Here is a 23956-nt window from a genome sequence, read left to right as displayed (position 1 = left end):
GAGGGTAGTGCGAACGCCCCAGTACATCACTGCGGCCAAGCTTTCTGCCATCCAGGACCTCTATACCAGGCGGTGTCAGAGGAAGGCGCTGAAAATTGCCATACTCCAGCCACCCTAGTCATAGACTGTTCTCTCTGCTACCGCATGACAAGCGGTACCAGGGCGCCAAGTCTAAGTCCAAGAGGCTTCTAAACAGCTTCCACCCCCAATCCATAAGACTCCTGAACACCTAATCAAATGGCTACCAAGACTATTTTATTTGCATTGCCTGCCCCCCCACCCCCCTTGTACCGTGCTGCACTCTTATCATCTATGCATAGTCCCTTTAATAACTCTAACTACATGTACATATTACCTCAATTACCTCGACTATCCGGGACCCCTGCACATTGACTCTGTACCGGTACCCCCTCCTGTATATAGTCTCGCTATTGTTATTTTACTGCTGCTCTTTAATTACTTGTTACTTTAATTTCTTATTCTTAGCCGTATTTTTTTTCAACTGCATTGTTGGTTAGGGGCTCATAAGTAAGCATTTCACTGTAAGGTACCTGTTGTATTCGGCGCATGTGACTAATAAAATTCGATTTGGACCATTTTCCCATCCTGCTAAGCATTCAAAATGTAATGAATACTTTTGGTGTCAGGGAAAATGTATGGAGTAAAAAGTACAATATTTTCTTGTAAAGAAGTAGAAGTAATAAAACATATAGATAGTAAAGTAGAGATACCTCAAACTACTTAATAAGTAGTATTATTACTTAACTACTTTCCATGGGGCTAGTAACCGGAAGGTTGCAAGTTCAAATCCCCGAGCTGACAAGGTACAAATATGTCGTTCTGCCCCTGAACAGGCAGTTAACCCACTGTTCCTAGGCCGTCATTGAAAATAAGAATTTGTTCTTAATGACTTGCCTAGTTTAAAAAAAAAACACCACTGGTTAAATCGAGGACTCTCTTGAAAATTGAACTCAGGAGCCCCTTGCAAGCTGGGGTGTTAGGGTGTTGGTTTGAGATAAAAAGCTAGAAAAACAAGGGCTAAGCGAAAAAGATCAACTGAAATAGCAGTTGTGGTTAACGCTGGAGGCTGGGCACACTCAATCTATGACGTAGTAGATGAAGACACATGAAGCTCTACTCGGAAAGCAAAGAATAAACATTTAAAAAACGGGGTCTCAATTCTGATATCAAGATTACCCGCTTGTGAAGAAGGCCTAAAGAAAATAATGGGCCAATCATATCGATTGGATGCCATGACGAATTTGATGCTATGCGACCAACCGCTGGAGACTTCCTTCAGCAAAGATGGCTGACAAAAATACTAGGACCGAAGCAAATGTTAGGTAATTATAACGCCATAACGAATCATGCAAAAAAAATGCACAGTTGAGGGAATATGTTAGTTAATGTAGAAACAAAAGATTATACATATTTTTTGGTCATGAAGTCAATTTACGAAAATCACTATTTAGCTAGTTTATCTAACTACCTAACATTAGCCAGCTAGCTAGCTAGCTTTATGGGTGTTGTGACATGAGTATGAAATTGTAATTCGTGTTTAATGTTTCAGTGACTCCTGAGAAAACCACCAAACCAAGCTGTCGTCTTGTGAAAGAGTGGATATAAGGAATATAGCTAGCTAAAGTTTTACTGAAAATGTAATGTGCATTTTATATGCTTGCCTTGCTGGTATTTGCCATGAAATGCAGTAGTAATGTAGCTAGCTAACCATTGTCTTGCTTATTGTGTAGTGGAGGATAAAAAATACCTGTATGCCTATGGATGTGTAGCTAGCTATAAAAAAAATATAGCTAAGAATATATTCACCGATCATGTGCTCTACCTTGGCAAATACAGGTGTGGTTCAGGTCTTTTTCAGTCATATCCAATACCAAGAGTATCAAACTCCAGTCTTTGAACGATGCTGTGTCTGCATGTATGTATTACAATTATACACTTCAACCTTGTTTACCAATCCTGGTCCATCTATGGTTACACATTGTAACTATGCAATGGACTAGAAACATGATTTAACTAATTAAAGACGGATTTGTAATTCACATATATATAGAAACAGAATTTAAAAAGAAAGGTACCCTATACTTTCTATGTATCACGTAAATACTTGAATAAACAGTTCATCTCAATATCTCATTTCCTTCATCTGCACTGATCTGAGGACACGGGATAGGTGTAGTATTTCATGAAATCAGAGACTTTATTTCAACCAGTAGAGAATGTGAAATGCTTTGAAAAAAGTTCAAGTGTTATAAATACATTATATTACAATTATAATAAATGTATTATGAATAAAAGTTCAAGAGTGTTTACCAATTCTGGTCCTGGGACATCTATGGTTACACATTGTAACTATGCAATGTGTAGACTTTACAGTGAAATGTTTACTTACAAGCCCTTAACCAGTGCAATTCAAGAAGAGTTAAGAAAATATTTACTAAGTAGACAAAAATAAAAATATAGTTTAGTTGAAGAGACACTGTTCAACAGGAATCTGTGGCCTCACCTGCTGTCCACACTACGTGGCTGCAGAGTACTTTATGCTGAAAAGCATGCATAGACACACGAGGATAAACAATATAGTGTAGTTATATAAATATAAATAATGAAGTTTCCTCTTGCCTATTCTGTTTAAAGTCAAAGGAGCCACAGTTATACATCTGAGCTTGCTTACTGCACAACACAATCCATCAAACATTGATACATGAATGTGTGGGTTATAAGGTGTCTAATTGTTTTAAATGTGTGTGACTTAAATAGCCTGTTTGTTTTTGTACAGACATCACACTCTTAAACAGCACCCTCACCTGATAAGTAGAAATCAAAGGGAGAGAAACTGGGAATTGAATAACTGCAGTTGACATTAGCTAAGTAAATAGAAGAATAGTCTTAGAAAGAGGAGGAAGGGAAGCGCTACTAAGGTACACAATAGTACATTTTGGTAGACAGAAGGAGCTCTATGGTAAAATAGGTAAATTGGTCATCAAAAAGGAGGACCAAGGCACTCTTCATATAATGAATTAAAATGGCTTTATTTGTATGGCATGTTCAATAGAAACAACGTTTTTTTGTTTAAATGCGAAGCGTTTCGGCTGCGGCCATGTTCCTATTGAACATGCCATACAAATAAAGGCATTTTAATTCATTATTTGAAGAGGGCCTTGGAAGAATACTCTTAGTGCAGTGTGGATGGCTCTTAAAAGGGCCTTTGGTTGTGCATAGTGTAGTCTATGGTGTTGCCAGGGAACAGCACCCTCTTCGAAGAAGTAGGTGAAGATCTCCAACACACAGATTGCCTCTCTTGCTGCGTTGTTGGACCCCCATCCTTGAAACATCTTGACACCGTATTGACGCAATAGTAGCCTTGGTGTGCAGGCCTTCAATGGTGGCAGGGTGGGCACATCCATTGTAAGGCAGGATTATCTCTGTGTTGATGGTGATGATACACCAGTACAGGTGGTGTGGTACCAACTGGAGCATGTGGAACACTCCCTCTGTGAAAGTACATGTCAATTAGGCCATTGATTCCATGATATGATGTCACAGTTAGAAGGAAAGCTCAGCAATCCATGATATGATGTCACAGTTAGAAGGATAGCTCAGCAATCCATGATATGATGTCAGAGTTAGGATAGCTCAGCAATCCATGATATGATGTCACAGTTAGAAGGATAGCTCAGCAATCCATGATATGATGTCACAGTTAGAAGGATAGCTCAGCAATCCATGATATGATGTCACAGTTAGAAGGATAGCTCAGCAATCCATGATATGATGTCACAGTTAGAAGGATAGCTCAGCAATCCATGATATGATGTCACAGAAGGATAGCTCAGCAATCCACGATTTGGTTTTGTTTAACTAACCACTGCTTTGCTTGGTGTGAGGTATTGTTGTCGCCTGGCGGGGAACATTGTCCAACACAGATTCTGTGCCGGGTTCTGTGGGTTTCGTTGCTCAAACCAGTATCTGGTTGGGGAGGAAAACATGACTTGTTTGTACATATACCATGACATTCTCTACTCGCTAGTGCCAACAATATACATACACCTGCATTGCATAACACATGAACAATGGCTGCTCATGATTGAGATGGTGTGCTTGAACGGAGATCAATAATTCTTCATGATGACCTCTTCATAGCATGAATACAACTAATTGAGTCTTCAATATGCAACTGGACTCTAAATTGTAACAATAGTCTCAACATCATTGACAGGTCAACTTAATGAATTATGAATACTATGCTGGACATTGGAGAAATAGATGAACAATAATTTTGCCAGATCATAGAATAGATTTACCATACCTGATGTGCTTGACCAGGTTTTCACTCATATGGTGCTCCGCATTAGGGGAACCAGTAGGGTCCAGGACAATGGCAGAGTGGGTCCTGCGATTGACATACTAAAACGCAAGCAGTAATACCAAGCCAGTGTATCAAATGGCCTCAAACATATTCAAGTAAAAATATATATACATTTTTAAATACCATTATTTAACTAGGCAAGTCAGTTAAGAACAAATTCTTATTTTCAATGACGGCCTAGGAACAGTGGGTTAACTGCCTTGTTCAGGGGCAGAATGACAGATTTTTACCTTGTCAGCTCGGGAAAACAAACAGTTCTATTTTTGTTTCATCAGACCAGAGGACATTTCTCTAAAAAAGTATGATCTTTGTACCCATGTGCAGTTGCAAACTGTAGTCTGGCTTTTTTATGGCAGTTTTGGAGCAGTGGCTTCTTCCTTGTTGAGGGGCCTTTCAGGTTATGTCGATATAGGACTCGTTTTACTGTGGATATAGTCAACTTAGTGTATGTAAACTTCTGGCCCACTGGAATTGTGATACAGTGAATTATAAGTGAAGTAATCTGTCTGTAAACAATTGTTGGGAAAATGACTTGTGTCATGCACAAAGTAGATGTCCTAACCGACTTGCCAAAACTATAGTTTGTTAACAAGAAATTTGTGGAGTGATTGAAAAACAAGTTTTAATGACTCCAACCTAAGTGTATGTAAACTTCCGACTTCAACTGTACATACACTACCGTTCAAAAGTTTGGGGTCATTTAGAAATGTCTTTGTTTTTGAAAGAAAAGCTATTTGTTTTGTCCATTAAAATAACATCAAATTGATCAGAAGTACAGTGTAGACATTGTCTATGTTGTAAGTTACTATTGTACCTAGAAACGGCTGATTTTTAATGGAATATCTACATATGCTTACAGAGGCCCATTATCAGCAACCATCACTCCTGTGATGATTGGCACATTGTATTAGCTAATCCAAGTTTATCATTTTAAAAGGCTAATTGATCATTAGAAAACCCTTTTGCAATTATGTTAGCACAGCTTAAAACTGTTGTGCTGATTAAAGAAGCAATAAAACTGGCCTTCTTTAGACTAGTTGAGTATCTGGAGCATCAGCATTTGTGGGTTCGATTACAGGCCAGAAACAAAGACATTTCTTCTGAAACTCGTCAGTCTATTTTTGTTCCGAGAAATGAAGGCTATTCCATTTTGAGAAATTGCCAAGAAACTGAAGATCTCGTACAACGTTGTGTACTACTCCCTTCACAGAACAGCGCAAACTGGCTCTAACCAGAATAGAAAGAGTGGGAGGCCCCGGTGCACAACTGATCAAGAGGACAAGTACATTAGAGTGTCTAGTTTGAGAAACACGACGCCTCACAAGTCCGCAACTGACAGCTTCATTAAATAGTACCCACAAAACACCAGTCTCAACTTCAAAGAGTCTGAATACTCGTGTAAATGTTTATATGTATATTTTTTTATAAATGTGTAAACATTTCTGAAAACCTGTTCACTTTGTCACTATGGGATATTGTGTGTAGATTGATTAAATGTTTTCAGAATTAGGCTGTAATGTAATTAGGCTGTAATGTAATTAGGCTGTAATTAGGCTGTAATGTAATTAGGCTGTAATGTAATTAGGCTGTAATTAGGCTGTAATGTAATTAGGATGTAATGTAATTAGGCTGTAATTAGGCTGTAATGTAATTAGGCTGTAATTAGGCTGTAATGTAATTAGGCTGTAATGTAACAAACTGTGGAAAAGGGTGAAGGGGTATAAACAATTTCCGAAAGCACCGTAACTGTGGCCACCTTCAAAGACAATAGGACCAACTATGGAGAATAGTAATAAACGTCATTATTTATATTTATATAACTACACTATATGTTTTTCGGTATAACGTACTCTGCAGCCACTTAGTGTGGACACCAGGTGAGGCCACACACAGATTCCTGTTGAACAGTGTCTCTTCAACTACCATATTTTCTCAATAACAGTCTCTCCTTCACCTCATCCCTCTCCCCCTTCTCCCTAAATCCTCTAGGTTATATCAGCTGTGTTGGTGAACCCCTCCTGCATCTGAGCTGGCTCCATAGAGGGCACAGCATGATCAGAGGTGAGAGGTCACATGGTCGGGTCAACAGGAATTATTGTTAAAGAAAAAGCTGTCCCCGAGTTAATGATCCTTGGTCAGATTTGCATTTCACTTCCTGGTGATTATGATGACTGACTGTGTTAGCATGATTAATCCTTGTATTTAAAAAAAAAAAAAATCTATCTCTCTTCTCCGTCAGTCTCATCTGCAGCTTTGTTTTGATGTGAGAGAGGATGCCAACCCCCAGTCCCGTCATCGCCACATCACCCGCTCTTAAGATAACCTTCAGGTCGACTGGGAGCCCAAGGCTGGTTAGGAGACACCACTAGAGACACTATTATGTAATTGTGATGAACTGAGAGAATATTAAGTTTAGTAGCATTGTAATTCATTAATCATATGCTGCCTTCCCTGCTCCTCTGTTCTTACCTCTTTCCCTTTCACTCTCACACACCTCTCTCCCCACCTCTCCCCACACCTCCTCTTTCTTCCTGTTTTTATAATGCACACCAGATGTGCAATGAAGTACAGAACTTTTATTCATAATACATTTATTATAATTGTAATATTATGTATTTATAACACTTGAACTTTTTTCAAAGCATTTCACATTCTCTACTGGTTGAAATAAAGTCTCTGATTTCATGAAATACTACACCTATCCCGTGTCCTCAGATCAGTGCAGATGAAGGAAATTAGATATTGAGATGAACTGTTTATTCAAGTATTTACATGATACATAGAAAGTATAGGGTACCTTTCTTTTTAAATTCTGTTTCTATATATATGTGAATTACAAATCCGTCTTTAACTAGTTAAATCACGTTTCTAGTCTATTGCATAGTTACAATGTGTAACCATAGATGGACCAGGATTGGTAAACACTGTTGAAGTGTATAATTGTAATACATACATGCAGACAAAGCATCATTCAAAGACTGGAGTTTGATACTCTTGGTATTGGATATGACTGAAAATGACCTGAACCACACCTTTATTTGCCAAGGTAGAGCACATGATCAGTAGCTAAATATATTCTTAGCTATATTTTTTTTATAGCTAGCTACACATCCATAGGCATACAGGTATTTTTATCCTCCACTACACAATAAGCAAGCCAATGGTTAGCTAGCTACATTACTTCAGCTGCATTTCATGGCAAATACCAGCAAGGCAAGCGTACAAAATGCACATGACATTTTCAGTAAAACTTTAGCTAGCTATATTCCTTACATCCACTGTTTCACAAGACGACAGCCTGGTTTGGTGGTTTTCTCAGGAGTCACTGAAACATTAAACACGAATTACAATTTCATACTTATGTCACAACACCCATAAAGCTAGCTAGCTAGCTGGCTAATGTTAGGTAGTTAGCTAGCTAGCTAAATAGCGATTTTTGTAAATTGACTTCATGACCAAAAAATATGTATAATCTTTTGTTTCTACATTAACTAACATATTCCCTCAACTGTGCATGTGTTGATTGATTCGTTATGGCGTTATAATTACCTAACAATTGCTTCGGTCCTAGTATTTTTGTCAGCCATCTTTGCTGAAGGAAGTCGCATAGAAAAAAGAAAAAAAAATAGCGTCAAATTCGTCATGGCATCCAATCGATATGATTGGCCCATTATTTTCTTTAGGCCTTCTTCACAAGCCGGTAATCTTGATATCAGATTTGAGGCCCCGTTTAAAAAAAAAATGTTTATTCTTTGCTTTCCGAGCAGAGCTTCACGTGTCTTCATCTACTACGTCATAGATTGGGTGTGCCCAGCTTTCAGCATTAACCACAACTGCTATTTCAGTTTATCTTTTTCGCTTAGCCCTTGTTTTTCTAGTTTTTTGTTTATCGCACCTAAACCCCAGTTGATCTTTTTCGCTTAGCCCTTGTTTTTCTAGTTTTTTGTTTAAACCCCTGTGGTTTAGGACTAGCTGAAACCAACACCCTAACACCCTAGCTAGCAAAGGGCTCCTGAGTTTTCAGGAGAGTTCTCAATTAACCAGTGCTGTAAAGTACTTAAGTAGATTTTAAAGGATGTTTTACTTAAGTGTTTTTTGGGGGTATATGTAGTTTATTATTTATATTTTTAACAACTTTTACTTCACTATTGTACTTTTTACTCCATACATTTTCCCTGACACCAAAAGTACTCATTACATTTTGAATGCTTAGCAGGATGGGATAATGGACCAATTCACAAACTTATCAAGAGAGCATCCCTACTGCCTCTGATCTGTCAGACTCACCAAACACAAATGCTTCATTTGTAAATCATGTCAGAGTGTTGGGAGTGTGCCCCTGGCTATTCATACATTTATAAATAAAGAAAATGGTGCTGCCTGGTTTGCTTAATATAATGATTATAAAATTATTTATACTTTTACTTTATTTTTTATTTTTTTATACATAAGTATATTTTTGCAATTACATTGACTTTTGATTCTTAAGTATATTTCAAACCAAATACTTTCTGACTTTTACTCCAGTAGTATGTTACTGGATGACACTTTTACTTGAGTAATTTTCTGTTAAGGTATATTTACTTTTACTCAAGTATGACAATGGGGTACTTTTTCCCACCACTGCGATGAAACTTTCTTTATCTTTCTTCATCCCATACTCAGTGCATAATCTTACATTATTCTCACAGTAGCCGTTCACCCTGTCACCAGAACCCTCAATGGGATCCAAACCCCCTTTGTGGCGTTACCATAGGCCCAGTGTGATTCCACTGCAAACAATACTGATTGTTCATGTTTCCTCTTTGTTTCATTTTGCCAAATGTACAAAATCCATTTATCCTGTCCTGGAGCTATACTTATTTTCACATTTTGTTTTTACCCACTTTCAGTCTAAACTTTGGCTTATGGCTTGGATACGACTTCTGAATTTTACAATAGTCAACCAGCCATTCCCACATAATTCTCTCCCATAAATGACTGGCTACCGTATATCCTTCCCTGTGCTTTCTACATATTTTAGTTCAATTTATCATAGCCAATTCAGGGGGTCTAACAGTTTTTCGGGAGCGGGAGCAGGCTTTCCGTTGCAATGTCGCAGAAGACCCATCTGCTATCCCCGGCCCGCTAGCTTTCTGAACGCCGTGTCCCCCGGCCCGCTAGCTTTCTGAACGCCGTGTCTCCCGGCCCGCTAGCTTTCTGAACGCCGTGTCTCCCGGCCCGCTAGCTTTCTGAACGCCGTGTCCCCCGGCCCGCTAGCTTTCTGAACGCCGTGTCTCCCGGCCCGCTAGCTTTCTGAACGCCGTGTCCCCCGGCCCGCTAGCTTTCTGAACGCCGTGTCTCCCCGGCCCGCTAGCTTTCTGAACGCCGTGTCTCCCAGCCCGCTAGCTTTCTGAACGCCGTGTCCCCCGGCCCGCTAGCTTTCTGAACGCCGTGTCTCCCGGCCCGCTAGCTTTCTGAACGCCGTGTCTCCCGGCCCGCTAGCTTTCTGAACGCCGTGTCTCCCGGGCCGCTAGCTTTCTGAACGCCGTGTCTTCCGGCCCGCTAGCTTTCTGAACGCCGTGTCCCCCGGCCCGCTAGCTTTCTGAACGCCGTGTCTCCCGGCCCGCTAGCTTTCTGAACGCCGTGTCTCCCGGCCCGCTAGCTTTCTGAACGCCTCATTGGACCCTATAATCACTCGGCTACACAGCTGATGCCTCCTGGACTGTTCACTGACACAGTACTTCATTTTGTTTATCTATTGGCCCCAGCCTCAAACTCAGGTCCTGTGTGTACATAACCTACCTCGCTCTCTGCCCATTCATCACCTTTTACCCGTTGTTGTTGCCTTACCTGCTGTTGTCTTAGGTCTCCCAATCAACACCTGTGATTGCTTTATGCCTCTCTCTAATGTCCATATGCCTTGTCTACAGCTGTTTATTGTTATTGTTTTATTTTACTGCGGAGCCCCCAGTCCGCTCAATATGCCTCAGCTAGTTCTTTTGTCCCACACCCCACACATGCGGAGACCTCACCTGACTTAACTGATGCCTCCATATGTAACGGATGTGAAACGGCTAGCTAGTTAGCGGTGGTGCGCGCTAAATAGCGTTTCAATCGGTGACGGCACTTGCTCTGAGACCTTGAAGTAGTAGTTCCCCTTTGCTCTGCAAGGGCTGCGGCTTTTGTGGAGCGATGGGTAACGATGCTTCGTGGGTGACTGTTGTTGATGTGTGCAGAGGGTCCCTGGTTTGCGCCCGGGTATGGGCGAGGGGACGGACTAAAGTTATACTGTTACACATAGATGCAACCTCTCTCATTGTCACTCTATGCCTAGGCTTACCTCCACTGTACTCGTATCCTACCATACCCTTGTCTATACATCATGCCCTGAATCTATTCTACCACGCCCAGAAATCTGCTCCTTTTATTCTCTGTTCTCATTTGTTGACTTCTAGGACTGGGGTTCCGCTACCCCGTTGTGCTAGCGGAACCCCTCGCCAACAGCCAATGAAATTGCAGGGCGCCAAATTCAATCAAAAGAAATCTCCTAATTCAATTTTCTCAAACATACAAGTCTTAGACACCATTTTAAAGATACAATTCTTGTTAATCCAACCACAGTGTCCGATTTCTGCTTTTCGGCGAAAGCAGAACATATCATTATGTTAGGTCAGCAACTAGTCACAGAAAGCATACAGCGATTTTCCAACCAAAGACAGGAGTCACAAAAAGCAGAAATATTGATAAAAATAATCACTAACCTTTGATATTCTTCATCAGATGACACTCCCGGGACAGTATGTTACACAATACATTTACATTTACATTTAAGTCATTTAGCAGACGCTCTTATCCAGAGCGACTTACAAATTGGTGCTTTCACCTTATGACATCCAATACATGTATGTTTTTTTCGATCAAGTTCATATTTATATCCAAAAACCTCAGTTTACATTTGGCTTTGCCTCCAAAACATCCTGTGAATTTGCACAGAGCCACATCAAATCACAGAAATATTCATAATAAACATTAGTAAAAGATACAAGTGTTATTCACAGATTTAAAGATATACTTCTCCTTAATGCAACCGCTGTGTCAGATTTTTTTTTTTTATTACTGAAAAAGCAAACCATGCAATAATCTCAGTACGGCGCTCAGAGACCAACACAACCCAAGAAGATATCTGCCATGTTGGAGTCAACAGAAGTCAGAAATAGCATTATAAATATTCACTTACCTTTGATGATCTTCGTCAGAATGCACTCCCAGGAATCCCAGTTCCACAATAAATGTTTGATTTGTTCCATAAAGTCCATCATTTATGTCCAAATTCCTCCTGTTGTTCGAGTGTTCAGTACACAATCTAAACTCACGACGCGTGGGCCGGTCCAGGAACAAGTTCAGACGAAACGTCATATTACAGTCAGTAGAAACATGTCAAACGAAGTATAGAATCAATCTTTAGGATGTTTTTAACATAAATCTTCAATAATGTTCCAACCTTTGTCTGTAGAAAAGCTATGGAACAGAGCTCGCTCTCAGGTGAATGAGCGTCACGAGCTCAAAGCATTCTGCCAGACACCTGGCTCATTCCCCTCTCATTCGGCCCCACTTCACAGTAGAAGCATCAGACAAGGTTCTAAAGACTGTTGACATCTAGTGGAAGCCTTAGGAAGTGCAACATGACCCATATCCCACTGTATCTTCAATAGGGAATGATTTGAAAAACGACCAACCTCAGATTTCCCACTTCCTGGTTGGATTTTTTCTCAGGTTTTTGCCTGCCATAGGATTTCTGTTATACTCACAGACATCATTCAAACAGTTTTAGAAACTTCAGAGTGTTTTCTATCCATGTCTACTAATGATATGCATATCATGCTTCTGTCTGGCCACTCTACCATAAAGGCCTGATTGGTGGAATGCTGCAGAGATGTTTGTCCTTCTGGTAGTTTCTCCCATCTCCACAGAAGACCTCTGGAGCTCTGTCAGAGTGACCGTGGGGTTCTTGGTCACATCCCCGACCAAGGCTTCTCTCCCCTGACTGCTCAGTTTGGTCGTGTGGCCAGCTCTAGAAAGAGTATTGGTGGTTCCAAACTTCTTCCACTTAAGAATGATGGAGGCCACTGTGTTCTTGGGGACCTTCAATTCAGCAGTAATGTTTTGTTACCCTTCCCCAGATCTGTGCCTCGATACAATCCTGTCTCGGACCTCTACGGACAATTCCTTCGACCATGGTTTGGTTTTTGCTCTGAAATGCACTGTCAACTGTGGGACCTTACATAGACAGGTGTGTGTCTTTCCCAATCCTGTCCAATCAATTGAACTTACCGCAGGTGAACTCCAATCATAGTTGTAGAAACATCTCAATGATGATCAATGAAAACAGGAGTCTCATAGCAAAGGGTCTGAATATTTATGTAAATATGATATGTCTGTTTTTTATTTTGAACACATTTGCAAAAATGTCTAAAACTCTGTTTTAGTGTTGTCAGTAAGGGGTTATTGTGTTAAGATTGATGAGGATTTGTATTTTATTTCATCCATTTTAGAATAAGGCTGTAACATAACAAAATGTGGAAAAAGTCAAGGGGTCTGAATACTTTCTGAATGCCCTGTGTGTAATGAGACATTACATAAACTCTTTATAGTGGTTTATTGACATTTTAAAGGTGATAAGTTGGACAAATCGGGTGAAAACAGCAGTTATCCCAACACAACATATCTTCCCCTTTCACTATCGATCAGTAACCTTCACTTCTCCAGCCACCATTTTGACCCAGCGAAGCTCTATTACCTGCTTCAATCATGCAGAGAAGGGCAGCGGGGAGGTCTCGTCATTGATTTTGCTGGAAATTGGAGAAATTGTACTTTACAATGGTATTACCATTACAGTTGACTTTGTAGTATAAACTAATTGCTGCTAAGGTCAAGTGTACGGGAACACTGTGATGCACTTTAGGTAGCAGTAGCTCGAGCTGGCACAGGACATAGAGCCATTTCTTCAAACGTTGTGGGTCCTCGGTGTAATATTCATATGTGTAAACATACTGAATTGTAATTGGATGCATTTTACCGCCATATCATACTGTGCTATGATTGGTTAAGACCACCCAAAGGGTTAGGTCATGGCAGTTTTATCCTGGTTGGAGATACGTGAACATGCCAGTTATAGCTAGCTAATAAAGAGCTACGTTAAGAAATATCCTGTAGTACTGCATTTTATTATTTTGTACAAAGTGCGCAAAACAAGACACTTGGGTAGGCCGATGTTAGCTTACCGAGGAATTGTTGTTGGAGCCAATCCGTACAGCCTGACGCTATACAGTTTGTGTTTGAGTTACTACTTGTTATTGTCATCTTCGTTGTCTTCACCTAACTTCAATCTCTTCCATTCACTCTCTGCGCGACAACTCAATACCGCAGACAAATGAGCTGATTCCTGCCAGTGATGCTGTAACGAAGACGCTGTGAGTCGAGAAGCAGGTGCAGGTGAAACGTTTAATAAAACAACAAACATTGTTATTCTGCACATACATGAATGTCATTCAAAACGAATGTAATACAGTTTATATTCACCTTCACCCATCAGTGCATGGGCATTGTACTGGAGTTGTACTGTACTCAAATTAGCATACAAAGCAGAAATACAATTAATCAGATCAACTCCATGACCACCAGTAGTCTATTGTAGCAGTCTGTATCCACTAGGATGATGACTCCTTGCTGTCCCCAGTCCACCTGACTGTGCTGCTGCTCCAGTTTCAACTGTTCTGCCTTATTATTATTCGACCATGCTGGTCATTTATGAACATTTGAACATCTTGGTCATGTTCTGTTATAATCTCTACCCGGCACAGCCAGAAGAGGACTGGCCACCCCACATAGCCTGGTTCCTCTCTAGGTTTCTTCCTAGGTTTTGGCCTTTCTAGGGAGTTTTTCCTAGCCACCGTGCTTTTACACCTGCATTGTTTGCTGTTTGGGGTTTTAGGCTGGGTTTCTGTACAGCACTTTGAGATATCAGCTGATGTACGAAGGGCTATATAAATACATTTGATTTGATTTGATTTGATGAGCTGTCTCCAATGTTACAGTATAACAGCCAGAGACTAACTTGTAGTCATGTAATTTACAAGACGAGTGTTGGGGTGGTTTTACAAGAAAGAGAGATTTGGTCAAAAACAGTATGAAGATAGGGTAAAACTGCTTCTTCAATAGAAATCCCGGATAGCAGTTGTAGGCGATGTCATGGCGACGTTGGCTAGCAGAGCTCATCCGTAGAGAAGCAAGTCATCGGATCTAATGTTCGTCTCACGCCGAACTGCGCATGTGCACGCCGTCAACTCAAAGGCACTGCTTCGATATAAACTTGTTTTTGACAGAAAATGAAATAGTGTCAGTTCATCACTTTCACGAGGTTGCTGTAATAACAGGTTCAACTACTTAAGAAATTGTCTCGAATCTTGGTTTTGCCTTTTGATTTCGAGAAAATGAACAACTAATGAAGATGTTTTCACTTCTCTCATTGACTTCTCAAGCCCCAAACCCCGGCATGTTCTGTTTACTATTTCAGAAGCGTTCCTGGATGTCTCGCGGTGTTGCGCCTCTGGGGTTAGAAACTCTGTGATTTGGTCTATAAAACAGGGTGTAACACCCGGTCTACATCTTGGTAGAGAAACATAATCATATTTATTTTGTATACTTGGCTTTTCTATTTTGAACATCTACTTGTGAATTTTTGTCTGTTTGACATCCATCGGCAAGCTTCGTTAACTTAAGGTAGGCTACTAACCCTTATTTAATTTAAACTGTAGGCTGAAATGGTTGCTTAGCAAAACCTTTACTGGGCAATCATTATAAAGCTACAATCCGTATTTGGTGAAACTGGCACGTCCGTTTGGGATATTACAAAAACGAATAAAGATACTTCAAACAAAAAAACACTGTTTTTTCCCCCCATCGGACGGAAATCATTGCAAAGAAAATACCACTGCCGGACGCCCCTCTTCTCCGTTTCATCACCTAAACAATATCAAAGGCGCTGGCGCTGTTCCACCAAATGTAGATTCTAACTTGAATTGATCTTTGAAAAATAACATTGTCAGTGCCTCCAGTTATTGTGGTCTACAGCTCAGGGATGGGGCTAGGGAAATGTAACCCCTCTCAAATTATAAAGTGCTCTAGATGCCAGGACTGACAGTCCATGATATCTGCATTATAGTTTTAACCATCTTTTGAATCAATACATTGCTTCTTTACATTTACAAACAAATAAGCGTTTATTTCGGGTTCTAATGTGGTAAGACAATGGTAATAAGCTCGTGACGTATTTATAAATTGTATTCTTCAAAAATGGATGGTTATACTGCGTCATTAATTTAAATGTCCAAAAACCAATCCCAGACTAGCTTTAATAATGTGGATAATTTACTGAACGAAAGTGAACCATAATTTTAGTAATTTTCACTGCATCGGGGATAGCGTAGACATACGCTTCTTTAGTGTTTAGGTACAATTTTATTTTAATCCAAAACAACATCTGTAAAGAACAGATGAGCAACAGGTGCTTCTAATCAGGGTTGGCGCTCATCTGCCAATCAGAGGTGTGGCATTTCTCGTGTATTTTTATTTAGGATTTTTATTTTTATTTTGGAAAATAATCTTTACAAAGATCATGTGAAAGATTGGACCCGCTATATAAATGATTGCTTCATGATCTGGACGAGTCCCGAAATTAAATTAATTATTTAACTATAGAGTACAATCGACTTCCTTAAACTATGGACAATAACATGAACTCTATACATTTCTTAGATGTACTTGCTACAAAGAAGGGTACTAGTACTACAGTTTCCAGGAAACCTACAGATAACAATCAGCTGCCAATATGGTACTTTTTATCACCCTCTCCCCCTAAGAGGTTTACCAGTAAGCCAACTTAATAGACTGTATCGCATCTGTGACACAGAGGAAGAATATGATAGACAATCAAATTCTCTCCTAGAGCGTTTCCACTTGAGAGGATAACCGATACCTGGCTTGATAAAGCGCATAAACAAGTTAAAAGCTTGACCAGAAGCCAGTTACTTAATAAATCCAACAAGAACATGTGAAACTGTTTTCTGTAAACTATATTCATCAAGTCTGTGGTTAATCAACATTGGCACATATTATTATCAGACTCCTCTTTAAATTCTGCCTTCCAGGAAGACACCTTTATTCACCTATAAACGATCAATAAATCTATCAAACATTAGTTCAATCAGTTGTGGCCAGAGAGAGAAAAGAGACATTCATTAAAGGATGATTCCCTGTAGATCTTGTACCTCTTGTAAGTGCCATAAGGAAACGTTCTAACGTTGTAGGGGAGAGAGAGGTATGTTGTCATACTTTTCATGCTGTCTTGACGTTTACTGGGCACAATACATCACAATGGTATAAATGTCATACCGAATGAAAGATGGATGTCTTGGCACATATTTTGTATTCATTGTATCATCATATCTTATTTCAGTACGGAGTTGTGAACCGTTAAATAGAGAGTTGTCACTTGTGACTACTTGCCTCATCAGTGGGTAAATTGTGGCACTCTTGTCTGGTAAATTGTCACATTGGATTATCAACAAAAAAGAACACAAAATGTGCCTTGACCAGACGAAGTATGTTGGCCAGTGGCGTATTTAGGCCTGGGCTTCCGGGGCTTCGGCCCTGGATATATTTGGTCCAGTACCGACCCTTTTGATGCTATTATTACATATTTTTTTTACATTTCAGTCTCAGTTTCCATAACCACACATCACTTGCGCAGTATTGTTATTATTTTATTACCTTTATTAAAATAAACAATCCAACCGAAGACTGTGGGACAAAAATGTGAGTGACTCAAATGTTTCCATAACATACTGTATATCAGTGATTTTTACACACGCTGCATTGCCTGGGCAATGAGCAAAAAAAACAAGTAATTTTGTTAACAGCCAAATGATCTGTTGAAAGGTTCTAATACCGGGGCTGCTGAAGTAACCCCAGTACTGATATGTTTTCAGAACACTGAGTCATGTCTGACTTGGAGACCATCGAGCTAGCCGCTCTGGGCCGACCCTTCCAGCTGGGGATGCTGTATGACTGTCGTAGAGATGTCCTCATCCCAGGTACAGGAAACTATTCCTCTTTGGTTTGGAGGTATGCATCATCTTAAATTAATTGACAGTGTTTCCACCATTGAGTTGGATAGAGGGCACACTGTTCCAACACGGGGAACACCATTGAGGGCTTTCACCATTTTAAAGTAGTTACTATGGATTTAGGAAGAATCAGCAGGAGGGGTCAGCCAATGAATTGCACTTCTGAACAGACAATCCATAACTGCAGATGTCAGTAAATCACCAACCTTGGCTTTATACCTGTTCAGGCTATACTGTAACACTCCACACAGTAGATGGTGGTCTGCACCTTTTAAGTTTATTTACAAACTGCTAATACACTCATAAAACTTGAAGACATTGCCACCATTTACATGTAAACAGTTTCTCCAACTCAAAATGCATCTCAGCTAATAAAAATTGTTGATTTACTTGCATGTGACAGAATGCAGATAGATAGAACTCTTTCTGATTCCAAATAGCACCTTTTATTTGGAGCAAACGTTCTAATGGACCTGAAAGAAGCTCCAGATAGAACCCCTTTCCAGACTGGTTCAAATGGTGCTACAGAGCATTCTTTACTTCTGAGGGTAGGAGGTGTAGGTTTTCTAACTATGGGTTGACACCTAGAATATTTACTTTGAGTTCAATATTTACCTTTAATTAGTTATTTGAATGAATCCATGTTTACATATAGAAATATTTACAGATGTACACGTTGGATTATAATTTCACAATAAACGTTCTTTGATCATTCTCTTTAAACTGCAGGTATCACTCTCTGGGATTCTGAGGTGTTGCAGAAACACATCAATGTCCGTCCACAACCGAACACTGACTTCAAAATCATTTCTTCAGACTCAAGTGAAGACAAGTCAGAAGCTTTAAATGTGTCTGCATCTCTTGAGGCCAGTTTTCTTTGTGGCTTAGTCAGTGTGAAGGGTTCTGCTGAATTCCTCCATGACAAAAAGACCTCAAAGCGTCAGTCTAGGGTTTCTCTGCAGTACCGTGCTACCACTCGCTTCGAGCAGTTGACCATGGACCACCTGGGGGCAGGAAATGTGAAACACTGTAATGTCTTCCAAGAGGGCTCTTCAACCCATGTGGTGACTGGCCTGCTCTACGGAGCCCAGGCCTTCTTCGTTTTTGACCAAGAGGTTTCCTCAGGAGAAAACCACCAGGACATCCAGGGAAACCTGCTGTGCACAGTAAAAAAGATCCCTTTCACTACAATAGAAGGGCAGGGAAATTTGAAGATGAGTGAGGAAGAGCAGAAAAAGGCCAATAAATTCAACTGCACCTTCCATGGTGATTTTGCACTAGAAAACAACCCTGTCACATTTGAAGATGCCATTAAGGTGTATGCTGGCCTGCCACGTCTGCTAGGGGAGAACGGAGAACATGCTGTGCCCATGACCGTCTGGCTCTATCCTCTCAAAAACCTGGACTCTGCAGCTACCCAGCTAGTCAGGCAGATCAGTGTTAGCCAGGTGCGTCGCGCACAGCGAATCTTGGACGGACTGGACAATACTGATGTACAATGCCAGGACATAATGAAGGAAGACATGGCTATCAAGTTCCCTGAACTCAAAGCCAAGCTCAACACATTCAGGGACTTGTGCTCAGAGTACAAGCTGGTGTTCCAGAAAGGTCTCTGCAAGGTTCTTCCCAACATAAGAGGAGGAGGAATGGAGGAGGAAGAGCTGATCAAAATGCTCAACAGCAAAGAACGATCTCCATTCCAGAATGACCTCATGATCACGTACCTGGACGACAGAGAGAGAGAGATGAATGTTGTCAGCTCTTACCTTGACATAATGAAAGAGGTGCAAGTTGTGAATTCAAGCAGTGAATTGGATGGAATAGTGCTTGATCAAGCTAATGATTATGTAGTGTGTTTTGCATTATCCTATTTGAAGGAGAAAGAAGAGTATCTGGTAGTCCTGGAGAACTACTTGCTGGAAGACTCTAAGAGTGATTTTTCACAGACACCTTACAACCCCAACGCAGCCGGTAAGACTGCAGCAGAAAAGTGGTTTCGCTCAGGGGAGGTAACGACCCTAACCAGACAAACCATAAATCTGTTCCTAGACTTCAAAGAGTCTAACAAAGACAGAGAAAATCTTGCATTCTGCATTGCATCAATTCCAAACAAACTCCTCACCGCATCCTCCATCCATGTCTATGAAAGAGGGACACTTTTGAGTCCACAGTTTGAGCTGCCGTCAAAGCCAAGTGTTCCCACCATCAAGAGTCTGGGGCATGACTGTGTCCACTTGCAAGTCAACCCTCCCAACCTTGGTGTTACCTCTGTGGAGTCGTACCAGGTTTTGTACCAGGCTGAGCAGGCTGACTCTGAGTGGATCGAGGTCAAATTGGGTGCTACAACTAACCAGGTCACCCTCAGTCGTTTGGACCCTTACAAAAAGTACCGCTTTAGCTGCAAGGCGGTATGTAAACCTGGTGTGAGCTTCTCCAGTGACTGGACAGAATACGTCAGGACCCGCCCATGTAGCCCTCCTGGACCCCCCACAGAGAAGAGGATAGAATCGGGAAGTATCCGAGTGAACTGGGACATTCCTACCAAGGTGGGAGATGATGTTGACGTCATTGGTTATGTGGTAGAATACAGAAAGAGTGTAACAGCTATAAACAATCAGATGTGGCACACCATCAAAACCACCACTAGAGAGGGTACACTGGAAGGACTAGAGGCTGACACTGCATACAGTATCAGAGTCTCTGCTAACTGTGGCAAAGCAGGGAACAGTCTACCCAGTCCTGAGACTGTGCTGACTACCCTTAGGGTCTCTGATCCCCAACCGAAGACGAACAAATCAACCGGAGCAAAAAGTGAGGAATTCCTCAAAAAATCTCAGAAGGTGGAAAACGGAAAACCCTCAATCCACTGGCTGAATCTGGAACTGAAATTGGGTGGAAATGAACGTTTTGACCAGTACAGATTTGGGAGGAAAGTTGAGCAACGGAATAACAAGGTGATATTGCTTCTGGGGGCCACAGGTTCAGGAAAAACAACTCTGGTCAATACCATGATAAACTACATTCTCGGGGTAAAGTGGGAAGATTGTTACCGCTTTAAGCTCATCCATGAGGTGACCAACAGGTCACAGGCTGAGAGCCAGACTGTGGTTGTGACATCATACGAGCTCTACAACCAGCCAGGCTTTCAGATTCCTTATTCTCTGACCATCATTGACACACCAGGGTTCGGAGACACCAGAGGAATGGCTCATGATAAATTGGTCACCCAAAAGGTGAAGGATTTCTTGTGTAACCCTTTAGGGATTAATCACATTGATGCAGTCTGCTTTGTAGTGCAGGCACCACTTGTTCGTCTCAGTCCTTCCCAGAGATACATCTTTGATTCCATCCTGTCCATCTTTGGAAAGGATGTTGCTGAAAACATCCTGATGCTTGTGACATTTGTTGATGGGAAGCACATACCGGTGCTAGAGGCCATCAAAGCTGCAAATCTGCCCTGTAAGAAAGACAAGAAGGGGCTACCAACCCATTTCAAATTCAACAGTTCATTTCTGTTCTCAAAGGAGACAGAGAGCAGCTCTGAAGAGGATGATTCTGATGATGATCATAAGGCCCAGTGTCCAGAGCAATGGAGGTCAACTTTCAAGGAGATGAAGAAATTTTTCCAAGCACTGGAAAGCATTGAGAGTAAAGATCTGACCCTGACAAAAAAAGTGCTGGAAGAACGTGAGCTTCTGGAGAAGACCATGACATGCCTGACCCCTCAGATCACAGCAGGTCTGTCAAAGCTAAGTGAGATCAAAAGCTTCAAACAGTGTCTGGAGAACGAGGATGAGAACATGAAACAGAACCAACATTTTGAGACTCAGATAAATGTGCTGCAGGTGAAGAGAAGCAAATTATCCCAGGACTTTGCAACAAACTGCAAGATCTGCAATTTCACATGTCACACCTGCTGCTTCCTCCCAATGGAGGATGACATCAACAGTTGTGCCGTGATGGATGATGATGGCAACTGCACCATATGTCCAGCAAAATGCACTTCCACTGACCACGACAGGGAACAAGTCTTGTTGACATATGAAACAAAGACTGAGAAAAAGACTATCCAAGAACTGAAGGACAACTTCATGAAGGCGTGGGGCAAGTCTATGGAAACCAAGGAGATGCTGGATAAGCTTGAGGATGAGTTTCACATGATCCAGGACGCGCTGATGAATTTGATCACGCAGTCTTCTGACTGTCTCAAGAGACTTAATGATGTTGCACTGAAGCCAAGCTCTCTCTCCACTATGGAGTACATTGACATACTCATTCGCACAGAGGAGGACGAACACAAGCCAGGCTTCGAGGATCGGATCGTTGGGTTGAAGAAAATAAAGGAAGAGTCTGACATTCTGGACAAGATTGCAAAAGGAGAAGCTTTACTCCCAAATGAGAGATCATTCTTAAATGATAAAGAAGATAGAGGGCAGGAGGTTCCAACATAAGCCGGGGATGTTGTCCTGATAACATTATCTGGACACCAAATTGGGTCTCCATTTTGAACATTAAGCTTCCCAACGTAGTCGGAACGTTTGCGTTGGTTGGGAACGTCCAACTGAGATGTGGGGTTCATTGGATTTGTATTAAGACTCTTAGCCTCGTGTAAAGCCTTATGTTAATTTGTCCACCCCAAGGTAACTGAACAAAAATGAGGTCCTAGATTAAATCAGAACTCTATAGAAAATCTTTGTCTTTGATCAGGCAATGTGAGAGGTGTAACTGCATCAAATCCCTTAATAGCTTTTCTTGTGGTCATTATCACAAAGCCACACCCATCCTACCGGTGCTAGAAGTTCAGAACTAGCAAGTGTAGGCTATATAGACACTCAAATAAGAAGAACATAACTTAAAATAAGGAGTAAGGATTGATATGATCCTAATGGAGGTGTACTGTGTATTACAACACACATTCCTATGTTCAAACTTGTCAAACGAATGCATGGGATTTCTAATAATGCGTCTCAGTGTATCGAATGGCAATGTCCGCGATAGGTATCGGTATAACGCTGGGAAACGCTTGCTGATTTGACAGCTACAACAGAAGTAGCACCTCTGACATTGCCTAAGGGTCATTCTATAAACTAGAGTACCAGTGATGATTTCCTGTGGTGGACAACTGACAGATACAGCTGTTGATAAGTAATTGATATAAGAAACATTCAATAAAATTCACAAGTTAATTTAACCAACTCTGTTTAACCCTTTTTCATGGTTGGTGTCTTGACAAATTTGTCCAAAATCATGCGACATAAAACACTACATTCATGGCCGTGTTTGTTGTTCTATCATATATTAAGCATTTGTCAATGCTTAATATATGGGTAGCCTAGTGGTTGGAGCGTTGGACTAGTAACCGGGAGGTTGCAAGTTCAAACCCCCGCGCTGACAAGGTACAAATCTGTCGTTCTGCCCCTGAACAGGCAGTTAACCCACTGTTCCTAAGCCGTCATTGAAAATAAGAATTTGTTCAGGCCAAAGAGTTCAATATTGGTTTCCTACGGACCAGAGAATCTTGTTTCTCATGGTCTGAGAGTCTTTAGGTGCCTTTTGGCAAACTCCAAGTGGGCTATCAATTGTCTTTTACTGAGGAGTGGCTTCCGTCTGCCCCTTTAACCATAAAGGCCTGATTGGTGGAGTGCTGCAGAGATGAGAGAATCTTCCAGACGGACAACCATCTCTACAGAGGAACTCCAGTGCGCTGTCAGAGCGACCATCTGGTTCTTGGTAACCTCTCTGACCAATGCCCTTCTCCCCTGATTGCTCAGTTTGACCGGGCGGCAAGCTCTATGAAGAGTCTTGGTGGTTCCAAACGTCTTCCATTTAAGAATGGAGGCCATTGTGTTCTAGTGGACCTTCAATGATGCAACCATTTTTTGGGTACCCTCCCCCAGATATGTGCCTCGACACAATCCTGTCTCTGAGCTTTACGGACAATTCCTTCGACCTCATGGCTTGGTGTTTGCTCTGACACGCACTGTCAACTGTAGGACCTTATATAGACAGGTGTGTGCGTCTTTCCAAATCATGTCCAATCAATTGAATTTTCCACAGGTGGACTACAATCAAGTTGTAGAAACATCTCAAGAATTATCAATATCGAGTCTCATGGCAAAGGGTCTGAATATTTAAAACCTCTTAAGGATCGGGCCCTTCTTTTAAATTTTTGCCTAAAATGACATACCCAAATCTAACTGCCTGTATCTCAGGACCTGAAGCAAGGATATGCATATTCTTGGTATAATTTGAAAGGAAACACTTTGAAGTTTGTGGAAATGTGATATTAATGTAGGAGAATAACACATTAGATCTGGTAAAAGGTAATGAAACAAACATGCGTTTGTCTTATTTTGTATCTTTGAAATGCAAGAGAAAGGCCATTATCTGATTTAGGACTATA

At 41.0% G+C, this 23956-nt stretch overlaps 1 protein-coding gene and 2 long non-coding RNA genes across 5 annotated transcripts; 2 read left to right on the top strand and 1 right to left on the bottom strand.

Moving 5' to 3' along the window:
- Positions 1-987: 987 nt before the first annotated feature.
- Positions 988-7084, top strand: LOC115136257 (uncharacterized). Its single transcript, XR_003864589.2, has 3 exons — positions 988-1343; positions 1571-6448; positions 6627-7084. It is a non-coding gene; the product is annotated as an uncharacterized LOC115136257 (long non-coding RNA).
- On the bottom strand, positions 2195-8718 carry LOC115136502 (uncharacterized). 2 transcript variants are annotated; one of them, XR_010464949.1, is made up of 3 exons: positions 7937-8718; positions 3885-7712; positions 2195-3512 (listed from the first exon to the last, which is right to left on the bottom strand). It is a non-coding gene; the product is annotated as an uncharacterized LOC115136502 (long non-coding RNA). The 2 variants fall into 2 exon arrangements; XR_003864638.2 differs by having other exon boundaries at positions 2195-3987; positions 4328-7712; positions 7937-8714.
- A 6050-nt stretch (positions 8719-14768) lies between these two features.
- On the top strand, positions 14769-22744 carry LOC115136256 (uncharacterized). Of its 2 annotated transcripts, XM_029671854.2 has the most exons (3): positions 14769-15148; positions 17416-17520; positions 18283-22744. In XM_029671854.2, exons 2-3 carry the CDS (start codon positions 17427-17429, stop codon positions 22002-22004), a joined length of 3816 nt encoding a protein of 1271 aa, XP_029527714.1. In that variant the 5' UTR covers positions 14769-15148; positions 17416-17426; the 3' UTR covers positions 22005-22744. The 2 variants fall into 2 exon arrangements, with proteins under 2 accessions (XP_029527714.1, XP_064880055.1); XM_065023983.1 differs by lacking the exon at positions 14769-15148 and having other exon boundaries at positions 17471-17551.
- The last annotated feature ends 1212 nt before the right edge of the window (positions 22745-23956 follow it).

The sequence above is a fragment of the Oncorhynchus nerka genome, linkage group LG10, assembly GCF_034236695.1.
Source record: "Oncorhynchus nerka isolate Pitt River linkage group LG10, Oner_Uvic_2.0, whole genome shotgun sequence".
Taxonomy (NCBI): Eukaryota; Metazoa; Chordata; class Actinopteri; order Salmoniformes; family Salmonidae; genus Oncorhynchus; species Oncorhynchus nerka.
This window is presented reverse-complemented; position numbering and strand designations above follow the sequence as displayed.